This window comes from Citrus clementina, unplaced genomic scaffold (genome assembly GCF_000493195.1).
Source record: "Citrus clementina cultivar Clemenules unplaced genomic scaffold, Citrus_clementina_v1.0 scaffold_5, whole genome shotgun sequence".
Classification (NCBI taxonomy): domain Eukaryota; kingdom Viridiplantae; phylum Streptophyta; class Magnoliopsida; order Sapindales; family Rutaceae; genus Citrus; species Citrus x clementina.
The window spans coordinates 17,072,740-17,090,378 of record NW_006262201.1 but is presented as its reverse complement, the minus strand read 5'-3'; the positions used below and the strand labels follow the sequence as shown (position 1 = coordinate 17,090,378).

The 17,639-nt window shown below is 44.2% G+C and overlaps 2 protein-coding genes across 2 annotated transcripts; both read left to right on the top strand.

Moving 5' to 3' along the window:
* The first annotated feature begins 2,190 nt into the window (after nt 1–2,190).
* On the top strand, nt 2,191–5,078 carry LOC18041879 (vitellogenin-A2). The gene is made up of 2 exons (XM_006432104.2): nt 2,191–3,011; nt 4,930–5,078. The coding sequence occupies exons 1-2, from the start codon at nt 2,257–2,259 to the stop codon at nt 5,027–5,029; spliced, it is 855 nt and encodes a 284-aa protein (XP_006432167.2). The 5' UTR covers nt 2,191–2,256; the 3' UTR covers nt 5,030–5,078.
* A 2,008-nt stretch (nt 5,079–7,086) lies between these two features.
* On the top strand, nt 7,087–9,138 carry LOC112097977. Its single transcript, XM_024183576.1, has 3 exons — nt 7,087–7,574; nt 7,701–7,933; nt 8,021–9,138. Exons 1-3 carry the CDS (start codon nt 7,087–7,089, stop codon nt 9,136–9,138), a joined length of 1,839 nt encoding a protein of 612 aa, XP_024039344.1.
* The last annotated feature ends 8,501 nt before the right edge of the window (nt 9,139–17,639 follow it).

The window sequence follows — 17,639 nt, the reverse complement described above, 5'->3', positions numbered from 1 at the left end:
ATTAAGTAATTTTTTATTTTTTTTCCCTTTCAACCTACTATTCAAGGTGGTGGGGCCGCTAATGTGTATATTCATGATAAGCCGAACTATACCAAAAATTTAAACTATGAAATTATAGTTATTCGTCCTTGTCTAACTCAACTTTGTAATCTGAAACGTGAATAAGTTTGGGCCTCATAATAATTTTAGTTTAAATTATCGGATTATCTTTATACGATCACTGGAGAGATTAAAAAAAAAAAGGAGGAAGATCTGATGATAATCAATGAAAATTACTATTTATTGAATATCAAAACAAAAAAAACAAAACAAAAATGCATAACTTGACTTTTGATTTCCTCAAGAAAACTAAATGTTACGTAACAATTGGGAGACATTGAAATTCTTAGTCGCAATCCATGTGGAACATGTATAATCACAAAGAAACCTCTTGCAAGCACGTGTGATGGCGATTTCAAAGTTTTGATAAGCAGAAGATATAACAAGCTGTTACTGTTAGACGTTACTTTTTTAGAATGATTTATTTTATATATTATAAACAGCTTCTAGAAGACCATAACACTATTTTTTTTAACAAGATAATGCACCCTCTCCTAACTTAATTTTTCTTATGATTTGGAAGATTTAATGACATATGGTAATTACTAATTACAATAGAGTACAGTTAATATGTATTTATTTACTATTCTCATGATATGAGAATTTTACATTCATAATATATCTTTAAAAAATACTCTTTGATCCCAGAAATAATTCTCAAGAAATTAAAGATGAAAAAACTAAAATTCATTTTCCTAAACTTTATTTCTGAATTCTTCTTAAAGTCATGAATGGCCATGGCTACTTCAACTAAGAGAATGCATTATTTTAAAATTAGTCTACACGTAAAGAAAATTTGGGATTCATCATTCATGCAAAGAGAGCACCTTTCATAAGAAAGAGGAAGGATTCTATTATTTCGAAGATTAAAGAAAAAAAAAAGTTACACATAGAATCAGATTCAATCCAGAGATTCTTCCCAATTTTAGCATGTAATCTAAGGATACAAAATTCGAAGTTTTTAGTAAATCCATTTCTCTCTCTCTCTCTTTAAAGCCATTTACACTCCAAAGCATTTGAATGAATTTCAGTATGAATTTAGATCTGTGCATATTTTTTATAATCTTTTACGGTGTATTGATAACGATATAGTTAAACTTCGATAAATTAATAATCTTGATTAAATAATTACTTTATCGGTACTGATATGGGGTCATTTTGGTAAATTAATAATTTGATAAATTTTTAAGATAATAAATTTTTAAAAAATCATATTTTCTTATTAGACCCACTTACTATATAAATCAATAACTACTTAATTTTAAATTAAATCCACGTGATATTTCATGTGGCTTTTGTAAAATATGTTCTTAGTGGTGTTTGATGCTTCTTGAAATTAATTTGAAATTGGATATCATCTATAACTCTTTTCATAATGCGAAATTTCAATTTGTGTTGTCGTCTTGCAACAAGAATGAGATGAGTTCCATGTGTTATCTTAATATATAAAACATAAACTTTACAATAATCCTATTACTACTAATGTGTGAGAAAACTAACTGCTAATCAAATAAAACATAATAAATACTAAATCAATGTAATCATTTAAAAAAAAAAGAAATATCTTAATAAATCAATAATTTATTAATATATTAATTAATTATTTTTTCATAATCCAACACTACTAATTTATCAAGATTTTACTGTATATTATATATTATTTATGAGATATAGATTTGAACGTGTAAAAAACTGAAAAGTCAATAAGATTAAGAAAGCTAAAATTTAGGAATTAAAAATATGAATTTTGTAACTAATAGATAGAAATAATCAGTAATAATTTTCAACCTCACAATACTTCTACTGCCACATGTAATTGGATCCCATAAGAGATATTTTTTAAAAATGATAGCGGAAACAGACCAAACCTTAAGACTAGAAATTACATAAAATTAAAAAATTAGATTAATCATTGCAGTCTGCAAACTTAAAATAAAAAAAGGACAACTTTGAGAGAGACCGATGAAGAAAAATTGGACAGACGCCTCTGTCATTCTTCCAAGACGGCAACGACTTTTAAGTGCACCCATTAAGATCAGAGCACCCTAAAGAAAATGACATTTCAATTACTTGCTTCGCGTTACACGAACATTTAGTTCAAATAAAACCACAATTGGCACTCAAAACATAAATCACTGTTGCTAGCTGAATTCTTGCATGATACCCACCATGATGAATTATGGAGATGAGTTTTCCTTTGAAGCAAGAGTAGTTGAAGAGGGAGATGATGGAGCTGCTTATCTTCCAAGCCTATGGGGGAAGAGTAATAATCGTGTCATGAGTTCATATGAATCATCTCCTTTGCTGTCTCGTGATCATCAGTACAGTAATCTTTCGCCGCGGTCGCGATTGCAGCGAATTGTAGAGGCAAGAAAAGAGCTCATGGAGATGATTCAGGATATGCCAGATAGCAGCTATGAACTCTCATTGAAAGATATGGTTGATGAGCATCAGCTGCAGCAAAGAATTCATCATCGTGAAGAAGAGGACTATAAGGAGAATGATAATTTGGTTGCTGATCGTGAGAGAAGCTTTCGTTTCCAAACCGAAGCTCAAATGATCAAGAAGCAGCAGAATAATAAGAAGAAGAAGAAAACGAAGATGCAAAGAATGGAGTCATTAGGTAGTACTTACAGTACTAATAAATTTTCAAGGTCTTCAAGCATGGATAGTGAAATTTTCTTGATCAAGATGTTTTTTATTCCAAGTTGTTTTGGTTCTACTAAGAAAAAATCTATAACCCCCAAAACTGGATCCTCGAAGGTTTCTCCAAGAAGTTCATGCGATAATGATAATAAAGAACCAAAGATTAAAAAGATCTTTTCGGCCGGAGAGAAAAATGGCAGGGGCAAAACTTCCAACCGCAGCAGCAGCAGCAGCAGCTCAAACAGTAATAGCATTACCACAAGCAGGTATTTTTGTTTTAAAAAATTTATTATTAATTGTAGTTGGTTAGGTGCCGTAGAATTTAGACTTAAAAGAATTAAAATTCTCTAACAGTGACATTCACACGTTTTAAAACTAATATACATTTGAGGTGGGATAGAGCTGTTTAGTCGCAATATATTATCAAATCATAATTAATTGGTGGTCTAACTAGTTTGACAGTGCCATGTAACATAAATATGCATTTTAAATTGTGCAGACGTCTGCGGCGTTCAAGATCTATATTATGAAAAAAAATTAATTTATGATCTTAAGTTTCTTGCTTACAGTTAATAAAGGGTAAAAACTCTTTTAGTCCCTATATTTTGAAGTTAGTATCTGTTTAGTTCCTATATTTTTTAAAATACCTCAATATATATATATATATATATATATTAATTTTTGTAGAACATTCTCTTGAGTTAAAATATTAATTTTTTAGACATACATGAGCTTCCACAAAAATTAATATATACCTTTTTTGTTTTTATTTTATTTTTGAGTTTAATTTGATAATCTAATTTTTTATTAATATACAAAAAAGAAACATTATTGTAAGAGTGTAATATTGTAAAAGCAAGTTAAAAAGAATAAAAAAATAATGGTATGAGTGTCAATATTTAGCAGCAGTGACGTTTTGAGGTGTTTTTTAAAAAATAGGGACTAAATGGATACTAATATCATAATATAGGGACTAAACAAGCTTTTACTCGTTAGTAAATATATATTATATCAATGGCAAGTGATTAGTTATGGGTTAGACTATTTTAACTTAAAATTAGGGGCGGAACTAGTATTGTGATTTAGGGTTGCCAAAAGCATAAAAAATATATATAATAGTAAAAATAAAATAAATGCTATTCAAATCTTAAATTAATGAAAATATAATACACACACACCATCTAGTTCAATCATGTATGAAAAAATAAACTTATGGTTACAAATTATTAACTATAATTAATAAATTAACAATACATAAATCTTAATATTAAAGAAACAGTCGCAATTTACAAAGTAGCACACAACAAATTAAGCCTGAAAAATATAAACTGGAGTTCATAATGGAAGATTCCTTATTAAATATTTAGAATTTTTTTTAAACAAAAGTAATTGTAATGTAACCTAAAAAAATAAAAATAAAAATAAAAATAAAAATAAAAAAGACGAAGAAAGCAAAGCTTGAATCTTGACAAAGAAAGCAAACCTTGGATCTTTAATCCTATTAGGAGAGAATCAAAAACTTAAGAAGAAAGTTAAATAGTTCATTTAATTGTGTTATGTGAAATAAACTTTAAAAAAAGAAATAGAAGCTGAAGACGTCAATTTTGAGTCGTGGGGTAGTTACAACTCTTTGATGGAAGAGAAAAATATTGGATAATTTACTTTTTCTGTAATCAAAAATAAAATAGGGAAAAAGACAAACACACCCCCAACGTTTAAGTAAAGAGACAAAAACCCTCATAATATTTTAAAAAAAATATTTACACCCCAATTTATTATAATTTTATCATTATATCCTTTTAGCATATAAAACAAATTTATTAGATTATCCAATTTGTCTATATATTGTTAATAAAATTATAAATATACCCTCATATATAGAAAGATTATCAATATATTTTCAAAGTTCAGAAATTGCCGGTCATTAATATTTTTCTTAACTTTTACTTTTTTTCTTAATATTATAAATTTTCATGATGTAAAAAAATATTCCAAGATTTTAGGGTTTACCCGGGCAAACACGTGGACAAGAGTGGTTCCGCCATTGCTTAAAATGTTAACGCAAATGTAACTTAAATTTTGTTTGTTCGAGTGATTAGTTAATGCCAAATGAGATAAAGCTTTGAATACTTATTATTTAAGCTTCTAATACTAATTCCTTTTGTACAATGTTATATATGACAGGATAGCCAGCAATTTCTCACCTGGTTGCTGGCCATTTTTGCAAATCAAGAAAAGCAAACCCAAAAAGCAGAGTGCATCGATCGATGTAGCTTCTGAATGAGCAATGCCAACATACTGTAAAGTAGTGTCAGGACTATGCAAATTTTACAGCGAGCCAAAAAGTTGTAATTGAATTGATCCTTTGATTAATGATATCAGTGTTCATTTTTCAGTAATGTCGTCAGTTTGCTAACGAAAGATAGATTTATACTTTTCTTGTTCTAAAATTCTAGTTTTTCATTTCCTTGACTTTGGAAATAATTATATATGTTTTGGCAAAATTCTGGTCAAGCCATTATTCTGCCCAGAACATTTAAAGAACTTCACGTTGGGGATGATCTCTCTGACCTTTTTGGGAAGGATTTCAAGGAAAAGGCTGTCCAGAGTCTTCAAAAAGAGGAAAATGACTATTGTAGGTGTTCTCTTAGTGGTAGCCCGGGATGGCATTTCAATGCTCAAGTCAATAAATAATGGACATGAGGTTGGATTTGTGTGAAATCTCAAAAATGCGCATGAAGAACAGTTGAAAGATTGAAGAATGACTTTTCTGTGATGAGATGGACTTGATCTTACAGTGGAGTGCCCCTGAGGGCATCTTTAGACCTTTTGGACTAACGGTGAGCCGTGATTGGCTATTCTCCACCTAAGATGGTGGATTTTTAGTAATATTAGGGTGAAATTCAAAAATCTCTTAAGTTCTTCTCGTATTGAGTTTGACATGTGGTATTCCCTCACGTGATCGTTCCCTTGGGTTGTCTCGCAGGTGCTGATTGGCTTGTTAGGGGTGGCTGTTTGTGGGGTTCTTGTTGATGCGAGATTCCGGTTCTCCTCGTTCTACGACCAGGATCCTTGCTCGATCAACTTTACCACGACCAGGAGGTCTCCTAGTAATGCTTCTTCTCCAGATGTCCCTGCACACACAGACAAGTCAGAGTACGCCGGTTGTTCTCCCGGCGCAAACCCTCCGACGCTCAAGTCAGATATGAAGGTTCGGGGAACGTTTGCCACAGGTCTTATGGCTTTTTTGTGGTTTCCTCTTTTATCTTGAAAATGCTAACCCTTTTACCTTCGTTGGCTACCTTTTTATAGGCTCCCTCTGAATCCCAGTTTTCCGCTTTTTTCGAGACGGTCTGGGGCTCTGACTGCTGCGGTATGGGCAAACGGGGGATCTTGCGTGTTACGCCACGGTTCAGGGGAAAGCGTGGCTGTCGTGGTTCTGTGAGATCTTGCGTGTTACGCCACGGTTCAGGGGAAAGCGTGGCTGTCGTGGTTCTGTGAGATCTTGCGTGTTACGCCACGGCTCAGGAGAAAGCGTGGATGTCGTGGTTCTGTGAGATCTTGCGTGTTACGCCACGGCTCAGGAGAAAGCGTGGATGTCGTGCCTAGATTCTCGGGCTGGAGAGCATGTCTTGCCAACTGCCGTCGACCGGGTCTCCTCGCCCATCGACCTCTAGCCGGAATGGCCGTCTACCTTTTATAGGGAATTGGCCTCGCGGATGACAACATCGTGGACGAGCAGGATATTTCTGCTCCTGTTCCTCCGCGTGCCAGGCTTTTATGGAACACACCGGTTCGCAGAGCTCTGCCATCAGATATCTGCTCGTCATTCCTGGTCTCATCGACATATTTATCCCAAACAGTATCTCTCCCAAACATCGGTCCCCCAGTTTCTGGTGTTGGGTAATGTAGTGGACCAGCAGTGGAAACTCGACAGCACTCGCTCACGTGGGATTGGAAAAGGCTGCCAAGAGTCATGTCGCATTTAATTGCGAACGAGGTGACGTGGCAGAAATCGCCCCCTCCATTTGAATTTCAAACCGACGGTTATGAGGCCCTCGGGATTCGGCGCAGTTATATGCTGGCAACCCAAGGGTCCGTCCTCATTTGGAAAGCCAAATCTTCTCGAACGGCATATTCACCATTCACTCTGTCTCCGTCTACGTCTCTGTTTCTCCGGCAAAGAAGTTCCGGCACGAAGCCCCCCCTCCTTGCCTTTCTCCGATTGAAGCGATACTTCAGGTATTACTTCTCTCTCCTCGGTCTCGAATAGTTTGTAGATAACTTCTTTTTTCTTTCGTTTGGGCAGTAGTTGGTGGTGTTGTGGTTAGAGTTTAGGGAATGTCGAAAGGCAAAGAGAAGGTCATTAAGGTTGATGACGACGAGTTGGACTTCCTGCCTAGTCTGCTCACCGATCCCGCCTTTGACCCCGAGGTCCCCTTAGAACCTGTTAGGTCTAGTGTCAGGACTAGTGCTAGGAGCATGTCTCCCCAAACGACCTCTACAAGCGGGAGTAATGGTGAGGATGGATCTTCTGACTCCGAGGATACTTTGAGTGAGGGTCGAGGAGATGATTCTGGTGAGGCGTCCCCATCGGGAGCGCCGCGACCAGAGGGGAGGAGTACAATAGGAGGTAGAGCCCTATCGCGGGATTATGCTATTGATTACATGACGTGCACGACCACGTTTGATGAGCTCGAGGACCTCCGGCTGAGGTATAGCATTCCTGGCGAGATACCTCTCAAGGTCCCGGGAAAGAAGGATGCTCCCAGCCGGCCTCCTAGGGGATATGTTACCCTGTATCTGGACAGCTTTAAGTACGGGCTGAGGTGTCCCTTGCAACCTTACTTTGCCCGGATACTTAACGGGCTAAATCTAGCTCCTGGTCAGCTGAATCCCAACGGGTGGAGAGTGCTCTCTGGTCTGTTCATATTGTGGGACAGATGTTGCCAAAGCGAGCCCACGGTTGATGAGGTGAAGCACCTGTACCAGCTAAAGAGCAGCCCCAAAGATGCCGGCTGGTACTACTTCCAATCTAGCACCAAGAGCAGGAAACCTATAACCGACCTCCCTACTGGTGGTGGTGGGAATTGGAAGAGAAAGTTCTTTTTTGCTGGGGGTCCTTGGGGTCAGGTCGCACAAATGGACGGGAAGGATTATCGGGTCCCACCCCGTTTCACGGTCCCAGGTTGCCTGCTCGCTCCAGATGCCTTGTATCCATAATTGTTCTTGTTTCATTGGCTTGCTTCTAACCAAGTGTCTGTTTCTGTTGTAGTTTCTTGGGGCGTTCATTTCCCACTCCGGCCCGGCCAGCTCAAACGGGTTGAAGCTGTGCTAGTCAATTCTTGCTCGAGCCGGGAACTGATATCCACATACAACTTGCTCGAGTCTCGCTTGATACTTCCTGGCCATAGGATGGAGGACGCTGTGATTGGGGCTCTGACCCGAAAACGTTCTCGACCTCCAACCACGAAGAGGGACGAGAGTAAGGATGCCCCTACCGCAAAGCGGGCCAACATCGTGCAGCAGGCCCCACCCTTGAAGATTTTACCTCCGGATCCTGTAAAAGTCGGGGAAGCTAGTGGAGTAGCCACAGATCCTGCTACCTCTTCTCCTCCTGTTGGGCCTCGATCTCGCTTACCGGACAGCCGAGCAGAACATCTGGTCCCTTACCTCAATGAGTTAACTAAATCCGTGAGCAAGAGGGACCTGGAGGCCTTTGACGGCCGCACCTTGGGTGAGCTGGTGGGGGCCATGCAGCATAGCGCTTTCCACCTCAGCTGCATGACCACCTATTACAAGGCTAAGGTTGGCCGCTACGACCGGAAGATGAAGGAGGATATCCAATCGGCGACGAACAGAGCTGACGTTGCCGAGAAGAAAGCAGGGGAGCTGAATCTCGAGAATCTGAAGCTGATAGAGCAAGAATCACTTGCTCAAGCAAAAGCCATTACCCTCGAGGAGGAGTTTACCAAGGTCAAGGAGGATCTGCAAAGGCAGAAAGCTATGTATGAGGCTCAGCTCGAGTCTCTCCGTGACTCCCACCGAGCTCGGGTCGAGAACTTGGAGAGGGAGGCCGACAACCAGTACGACCAGGGACTTCGGCATTCCTATCGTTGCATCATGGCCGTCCTCGGGAAGCAACACCCTGACCTGAAGATGGATGACCTTGCAGCTGGCGTTGCTCGGCATATGGATGAGGAGGCGGCCAAGGAAGATGCCGAGGGGGTGGAGCCGATCGTGATTGAGGAGGAAAACTCTCCTCCTCGTGCAGTCCCTGCTGAAGTTGGCGAGGCGAGCACCCCCCCGGACGCAACTGGCGATACCCCCCCCGCACCTGAGGAGGTCCAGCCAACCGATGCTACTCGGCTCACTGATCCGCCGTCTTTTTGATATATTTCTTTTATTGTAATGGACAATGTTCATGAAGATTATCCCCTCTGTTAATCATTAACCAATTAATAAAGATATATATTTTTTTTGATTACTTTCTTGTGTTGTAATTATGAGTTAATTTTCGTTTGAGAATCTGCTTGTCTTTGTTTAGACGAGCAGGTTCCGGCCTGGCTCATGGTTTTGCCGCATGCCTTTTAAGATCTTTCAATGCTTGGTGTTCGGTTTGCCTTTGTGCGGTTCGAGCAGATCCTGGCATGCTTGGCTTTGGTCTCGCCATAAGACAGGCTTTGAGACTTGGCGAGCCTTTGCATGCCTTGGATAATCTCTTCAAACGTTTTGGAGTCTGCTCGCCTTCTCGTGGTCGAGCAGGTCCTGGCATGCTTGGCTTCTGTCTCGCCATAAGACAGGCTTTGAGACTTGACGAGCCTTTGCATGCCTTGGATAATTTCTTCAAACGTTTTGGAGTCTGCTCGCCTTCTCGTGGTCGAGCAGATCCTGGCATGCTTGGCTTCTGTCTCGCCATAAGACAGGCTTTGAGACTTGGCGAGCCTTTGCATGCCTTGGATTCTTCAAAGGTTGGGATTCTGCTGCCTTCTCGTGGCCGAGCAGATCCTGGCATGCTTGGCTTCTGTCTCGCCATAAGACAGGCTTTGAGACTTGGCGAGCCTTTGCATGCCTTGGATTCTTCAAAGGTTGGGATTCTGCTGCCTTCTCGTGGCCGAGCAGATCCTGGCATGCTTGGCTTCTGTCTCGCCATAAGACAGGCTTTGAGACTTGGCGAGCCTTTGCATGCCTTGGATTCTTCAAAGGTTGGGATTCTGCTGCCTTCTCGTGGCCGAGCAGATCCTGGCATGCTTGGCTTCTGTCTCGCCATAAGACAGGCTTTGAGACTTGGCGAGCCTTTGCATGCCTTGGATTCTTCAAAGGTTGGGATTCTGCTGCCTTCTCGTGGCCGAGCAGATCCTGGCATGCTTGGCTTCTGTCTCACCATAAGACAGGCTTTGAGACTTGGCGAGCCTTTGCATGCCTTGGATTCTTCAAAGGTTGGGATTCTGCTGCCTTCTCGTGGCCGAGCAGATCCTGGCATGCTTGGCTTCTGTCTCGCCATAAGACAGGCTTTGAGACTTGGCGAGCCTTTGCATGCCTTGGATAATTTCTTGGTTTCAAGCGTAAAATTGCTTCATTAATGGCAGGATTCGACTTACATAAAATTGTTTGGGACATAAAGCGTAAAAGATAAGCGATAATGAGCCTGAGCAGAAATAGCTCTCAAATGTGAGCAAATCTTACTGGAAGTATTTTCGGAGGTGTGCTGCGTTCCATGGGCGTTTCACCTCGTGGCCGTCCGCGCGAACCAGCCTGTAAGCTCCGGGTCCCGCTATCTGCTTGACTCTATATGGCCCTTCCCAATTCGGTCCCAGCACTCCTTGAGTGGAATCTTTGGTGCTCTGATTCACTCTTCTCAGTACCCAGTCTCCGACCCTAAATTGCCGTATGTTCACCTTCTGGTTATAGTACCGAGCAACCCTCTGTTGGTAAGTGACCGATCGCTCGGCTGCTTGCTCCCTCTTTTCCGTCAGCAGATCAAGATTCAAACATATCTGCTCGTCGTTCTCCTGCTCATTGAAATGATATGTCCGGTGTGTGGTCGTTCCTATCTCGGCCGGCACGACCGCTTCGTGTCCGAAAGCCAAAGCGAACGGTGTCTCCCCCGTTGCGGTTTTGTGGGTTGTTCTGTATGCCCATAGCACACCTGACAGCTCGTCAACCCACGCACCCTTTTTTGCACCAAGCCTGGTTTTTAGAAGCCTCTTGATCGTCTTGTTGGCGGCTTCTACTTGTCCATTCGATTGGGGGTGAGCAGGCGAGCAATACTTCAGCTCTATCCCGAGGTTCTGGCAGAAATCCCTGAAGCTGTGATTATTGAACTGCCTGCCATTATCCGTTACCAAGGCATAAGGGATCCCGTATCGACAGACCAGGTTTCTCCACACGAAGTCTGTTGTTTTCTTCTCCGTGATCCTGCTAAGGGCTTCCACCTCTATCCACTTCGTGAAGTAATCTATAGCAACTATTGCATGTGTTGCTGCTCCTCGTCCTTTTGGCAATGGGCCGATCAGATCAATTCCCCATTGAGCAAATGGCCAAGGGGAGGCCATAGAGGTGAGCTTCTCTGGTGGTTGGTTGGAGAAACTTGCAAAACTCTGGCAGCTTGCACAACCCCTGGTTTTCTTTTGCGCATCCTGGTGCATTATCGGCCAGAAATATCCCTGCCTTAGGACCTTGTGGGCCAGGGACCTCCCGCCAGAATGATTTCCACAAATTCCTTCATGTACTTCTCTCAGCACGTAATCCGCGTCGTCGTCATCCAAACACCGAAGGAACGGTAACGTGTATCCTCGCCGATACAGTACCCCATCGATCATCGTGTATCTCGAGGCCTGAGCTCTAATCTTCCGAGCTCGCAGCTTATGTGGTGGTAATACCCCGTCTCTAAGGTATGAAACTATCGGGTCCCTCCACGAGCATTTTTGTTCTATCCGCAACACCCCCAAATTCTGCTCGATGCTTGGGGTGGACTTCATTTCTAGAGGGACCGACTTTGGCATTTTTGGGTCGGCTACTGCTGCCATCCTAGCCAAAATGTCTGCTCGACTATTCTGCTCCCTGGGGATTTGTACCACCTCCACTGCTTCGAACTTCCCCATCATCTGCCTGACTATCTTCAGGTACTGTTCCATCTTCTCCTCTCTTGGTTGGAATCTTTCACTGACATGATTCGCAACCAGCTGGGAATCAGTTCTGATCTTAACTCTGTCTGCTTTCACGGCCCTAGCCAATTCCAGGCCTGCTATCAAGGCTTCGTACTCTGCCTGGTTATTTGTGGCTGCAAATTCCAACTTTACAGCATAAGAGATCTCCTCTCCCTCTGGGCCTTCCAGGACGATCCCTGCTCCTGAACCCCGCTCCCCTGATGACCCATCTACAGACATCTGCCATACTTGAGTTTCGTCATTGCCTATAACTGCATCTTGTTGACCTAAGCATGTTTCGGGCTCTGTGAATTCAGCTACGAAATCGGCCATTGCCTGGGCCTTTATCGCTGCGCGGGGTTTATAGTCTATGTCGAACTCGCTCAGCTCCACAGCCCACTTGACGAGTCGACCAGAGGCATCTGGCTTGTGCAGAGTTTGACGCAATGGCTGGTTTGTTATTACCGAGACCGGGAATGCTTGGAAATATGGCCTCAACTTCCGAGCAGCAACCACAAGGGCAAGTGCCCATTTCTCCAACGGTGGGTATCTGGTCTCCGCGTCGAGCAGGGCCTTACTGGTGTAGTATATCGGATACTGAACTCCTTCTTCCTCTCTCACCAGAATAGAACTGGCGGCCCGATCCGATACCGCCAAATACAGATACAACTTGTCCCCGTTCCTCGGTGTGGACAGCAGCGGAGCTTGCTGCAAGTATTGTTTCAAGTTCCGGAAGGCTTCCTCGCATTCTGGGGTCCATTCTGTTTTCTTTCCCCTCCTTATCACTTGAAAGAATGGCTGACACTTGTCTGTAGCTTTGGATATGAATCTGCTCAACGCCGCCAACCTCCCCGTGAGGCCCTGTGTCTCCTTCAGGTTACGAGGAGACGTCATTTGCACAATCGCCTGGATTTTCTCGGGATTTGCTTCAATTCCCCTATGGCTCACCATGAATCCCAGGAATTTCCCTGACTCGACCCCAAAAGCACACTTCTCCGGATTGAGCTTCATCTTATACTTCCTCAAAAGCTCGAATGTCTCCTCAAGGTATCTGACGTGTTCCTTCGGGATCTTGGACTTGGTGATCATGTCATCCACGTACACCTCCATGGTTTTCCCGATCAACGGCTTAAAGATTTTGTTCACCAGCCTTTGATAGGTGGCCCCAACATTCTTGAGACCGAATGGCATCACCCTGTAACAGAACAAACCTTGGTTAGTGATGAAAGCCGTGCTCTCCTCATCCTGCTCGTACATGGGGATCTGGTTGTATCCCGAGAATGCGTCCATGAAGCTAAGCAGACCATGTCCAGCTGTTGAATCTACTAGCTGATCGATCCTTGGTAAAGGGAAGCTGTCTTTTGGGCACGCCTTGTTGAGGTCTGTGAAATCCACACACATCCTCCACTTGCCGTTTGCCTTCTTTACCAACACCACATTTGATATCCACTCTGGGTAGCTGACTTCCCGAATGAACCCTGCTCTCAGGAGCTTCTCCACCTCGTCATTTACAGCCTCATACCTCTCCTGGTTGAGGCACCTCCTCTTCTGCCTTACTGCCCGAGCACCTTTCTTTATTGCCAGCTTATGACACGCTACCTCAGGGTCAATCCCTGGCATGTCTTCATGTGCCCAGGCAAACACATCAGCATGAGCCTGTAAGCATTTCACCAACTCCTGCTTTTGCTCTCCCTTCAGTCTCGACCCGATTCTGATCGTCTTTCCCGGGTTCTCTGGTCCCATGCTTACCGTTTCCAGATCCTCTACAGGTTCTTGTCTGCCGGTCTTGTTTTCCACTCGGGTATCGAGGGATGTTATCTGCATTGCCTCCCTTGCTGCCGAGGAGTAGCAGCTTCTTGCGATCCTCTGGTCTCCTCGTACCACTCCTACTACCCCATTCACCCGGTACTTCAGAGCCAGATAATGGTTGGACAACACCGCTTTGCTCATCCTTAAAAACGGCCGACCTAGGATCATCTGGTAAGGACCTTCCTCCTCCACTACGACAAAGTCCAGTATCATTGTTCTTTCTGTCGGGGGGCTCCCAATTGTGATAGGTAGTTCGACCACGCCCAGAGGAACCAGCTTCCCTCCTCCGAACCCCTTCAAGGAGGTGTTGGTGTGTTCCAACTTCCGGTCGGCTATTCCCATCTCTTCCAGGGTTGACTTAAATAACACATCAACTGAGCTCCCTGTATCAACCAGTATCCGGTCAAACTTCTTGCTAGCGACCGTAGCCTTGATAACTAAGGCATCCTCGTAGGGGTATAGGATCCCTTCCTCATCCTCATCCGTCCACATGATTGGCACTTGCCTGACCCTTGCCCGTTTGGCTGCTGGGGTGTTGAGGAGTACCTCTTTACTGGTCATGGCGTACCTAGCATAATTTTTTCTCGATCTGTTTGAATCTCCGGCCAACGTTGGGCCCCCCGCTATCACCCTTACCGCGGGCTGCTCGTGCCTCAAGATTCTATCACTCTGCTCCCCTTCATCTGTTGTGGCCACCATCGGGAAAGTCCCATCCATAAACTCGTCCAGGTACCGATTTCTCACCAGATCTTCGACTTGGGTCTTGAGATCTCTACACTCTGCTGTGGTATGGCCATGGGTGCCATGGAACTTACAATAATGTCCTCTATCCCTCCTGTTGGGTAGCTTTGTTATTGGTGTAGGGAGGTGCAGCAGCCCTCGATCCTTTATGGCCTCGTACACCTCATCCAGGGACATCTTCAAGGAAGTGTACCGCCCATAGTCCGGGTTCTGGTCGATCAGGTGCACTGCTCTTTCTCTGTTTGCCCCGCTCTGAGTTGGGGGCGGTGGAAGTACTTCTGGTCTGCTCGCTCTGCTACCGGGGGGGTGCTGATGAAGATCACCAGATGCCAACTCATGCCTTCTCCAAGGCTCCCTAGCTGGGGAACGAGGAGGTTGCGCCCTGCTGCGCTGATACTGTGGTGGCCTTTGATGAGGCTGGTAAGCAGTGACCCTGCCTCCTCCCCCACTACCGGAGGCCTGGTGGTCCCTCCTCCTGATCGGCCCGTTCCCTGGTAATGCTTTCATCTCTCTCCTCCCCAACCCTTCTAACTGGTCTGTCTTGATCCGTGCAGCCTTCTCCTCTTCAATCTCGATGTCTCTTTTAGCCTGTTCGTATGCGGCCGCATACGTTTGAATAGCTGGGCTTCTCAAATTGTACCACAGCCTTCCTATCTTCACCCCTTCTTTCAATCCCCTTAACGCCTGAGGGTGGTTGAAGGCTCCCAAGTCGAGGACAGCCCGATGAAACCTCTTGATGAATTCCCGAAGGGTTTCTTGCTCCCCCTGTTTCATGCTTTTCAGCTCCATCATGTCATCTTCCGGTGACATCGCCCCACTGAACTGCTCCGCGAATTCCTGGCACATCTGCTCGAAGGTTTTAACGCTGCCCCGAGGAAGTTTCCTGTACCATTCTCGTGCACGTCCCTCCAGGGATAGCGGGAACACCCTGCACCTTTGGGATTGAGATAATCCTTGTACCCCAGTCATGTCGTTGAAGCGCTCTATGTGCATCAGCGGGTCAGTTCTTCCCGCGTACCTGAGGTCGGGGAGGCGGAAATCTCTCGGAATAACTGCCCTCATGATCTCTGCTGAGAGCGGTGATTCTCCGTCCAGCATTATCCTCCAACCAGGGGCTCGGTTCTTCCCTTGCATATCGTCAATTATCTGCGCTAGTCTGCGCACTTCCTCCTCCAGCTGCCCTGCACGACCGGGGTCACGTGCTGCAACTTGATCCCGCTCCTGCTCTACATCTTGCAAGTGTTGCCTCAACTCGGTTTCCTCTGCATTCACCACCCCGTCGTCCGCGTCACAAGTCTGTCTTGCCGGGGACCGCTCTCTTTCTCTGTGAAATTCTCCCCGTAGAGGTGCGTTACCCCTCTCACCACCAAATCTCCCTGTGGTTTGACCTCTCCCCGCACTATCGGGACCTGGTGCCACTCCACCGCCTCTCACCCTTCCCTCTTGGGTTACCCTTCGCTCGCTCCGTAGCTCATGCAGAATGGTTGTCAGGGTCTCCATCTGCTTTTCCATCCGTTCCATCCGGTCGAACATGACTTTTTCCCGTGCCTCACTGACTATCTCCCTCAGCGTCACGGAATCGTTAAGCCTCATATCACCCCCTTGTGCACTACTTCCTCCTGTCTCCATTGCTTTTCGCTTACTCCACCCCTCTTCTTGCTATCAGCAGAAGCTTTTTGCTCTAATCCCCACAGACGGCGCCAAAATGTTGATGCGAGATTCCGGTTCTCCTCGTTCTACGACCAGGATCCTTGCTCGATCAACTTTACCACGACCAGGAGGTCTCCTAGTAATGCTTCTTCTCCAGATGTCCCTGCACACACAGACAAGTCAGAGTACGCCGGTTGTTCTCCCGGCGCAAACCCTCCGACGCTCAAGTCAGATATGAAGGTTCGGGGAACGTTTGCCACAGGTCTTATGGCTTTTTTGTGGTTTCCTCTTTTATCTTGAAAATGCTAACCCTTTTACCTTCGTTGGCTACCTTTTTATAGGCTCCCTCTGAATCCCAGTTTTCCGCTTTTTTCGAGACGGTCTGGGGCTCTGACTGCTGCGGTATGGGCAAACGGGGGATCTTGCGTGTTACGCCACGGTTCAGGGGAAAGCGTGGCTGTCGTGGTTCTGTGAGATCTTGCGTGTTACGCCACGGTTCAGGGGAAAGCGTGGCTGTCGTGGTTCTGTGAGATCTTGCGTGTTACGCCACGGCTCAGGAGAAAGCGTGGATGTCGTGGTTCTGTGAGATCTTGCGTGTTACGCCACGGCTCAGGAGAAAGCGTGGATGTCGTGCCTAGATTCTCGGGCTGGAGAGCATGTCTTGCCAACTGCCGTCGACCGGGTCTCCTCGCCCATCGACCTCTAGCCGGAATGGCCGTCTACCTTTTATAGGGAATTGGCCTCGCGGATGACAACATCGTGGACGAGCAGGATATTTCTGCTCCTGTTCCTCCGCGTGCCAGGCTTTTATGGAACACACCGGTTCGCAGAGCTCTGCCATCAGATATCTGCTCGTCATTCCTGGTCTCGTCGACATATTTATCCCAAACAGTATCTCTCCCAAACAGTTCTCTAAATGGAGTTGAGCTGGTGCAATGGGGGATCTTCCTATGTTAAAGTGCCCAGATATTTGTGGAGATCTAGTCACTGTTGCTATAGTTCCCATGTGCAATATTTTGCATTAAGTAAAGCATCCTTTGAGTTCTTCGAATATTAGGTTAGCTCACACCATCTCACCTCAATTTTCTCATAATGTCTTCAATTTTTTAAATCCCATTTTAGGTTTGTCAAGAGTATTTTAGTCGAAACATTCTATTGTACGAGTGTCACCCCTTCAAATTTTACCACCAACAATACACTCTTGAGATTTAAAAAGACTATGTATAACTGAAATTTAGGTACTATCAGTACATGTTATAAATTTGATAATCAAACACAAATAATTTTTTTATTAACATTTGCACACTACCAAGACTCGAAACTAGGACCTAAGCTTAGAAAAGTTATTCTTTACCACTAGAACCGAATCTTGAGCTATGAAGTGCAGTGCGTGAAAGGTAATCAATAAACTAAGATTTCCTTTCCCAAACAATTGTGTTACAATCTTCTTCTTATTATTTTCTTTCTTACGTATTGATTCTGACTTGAAAAAGCATTGTTTAAGTTATATCAAGTTAGAATCTAAGGGTCCAACTATCTTGCAAC

Bases quoted from the DNA above. Each gene is read 5' to 3' on its own strand.
- LOC18041879 (XM_006432104.2), top strand. From the start codon at position 2,257: ATGATACCCACCATGATGAATTATGGAGATGAGTTTTCCTTTGAAGCA. The intron at 3,012-4,929 runs GTATTTTTGTTT...TATATATGACAG, and splicing joins AATAGCATTACCACAAGCAG to GATAGCCAGCAATTTCTCAC.
- LOC112097977 (XM_024183576.1), top strand. From the start codon at position 7,087: ATGTCGAAAGGCAAAGAGAAGGTCATTAAGGTTGATGACGACGAGTTG. The intron at 7,575-7,700 runs GTGTCCCTTGCA...ATGTTGCCAAAG, and splicing joins AGCTTTAAGTACGGGCTGAG to CGAGCCCACGGTTGATGAGG. The intron at 7,934-8,020 runs GTTGCCTGCTCG...TTTCTGTTGTAG, and splicing joins ACCCCGTTTCACGGTCCCAG to TTTCTTGGGGCGTTCATTTC.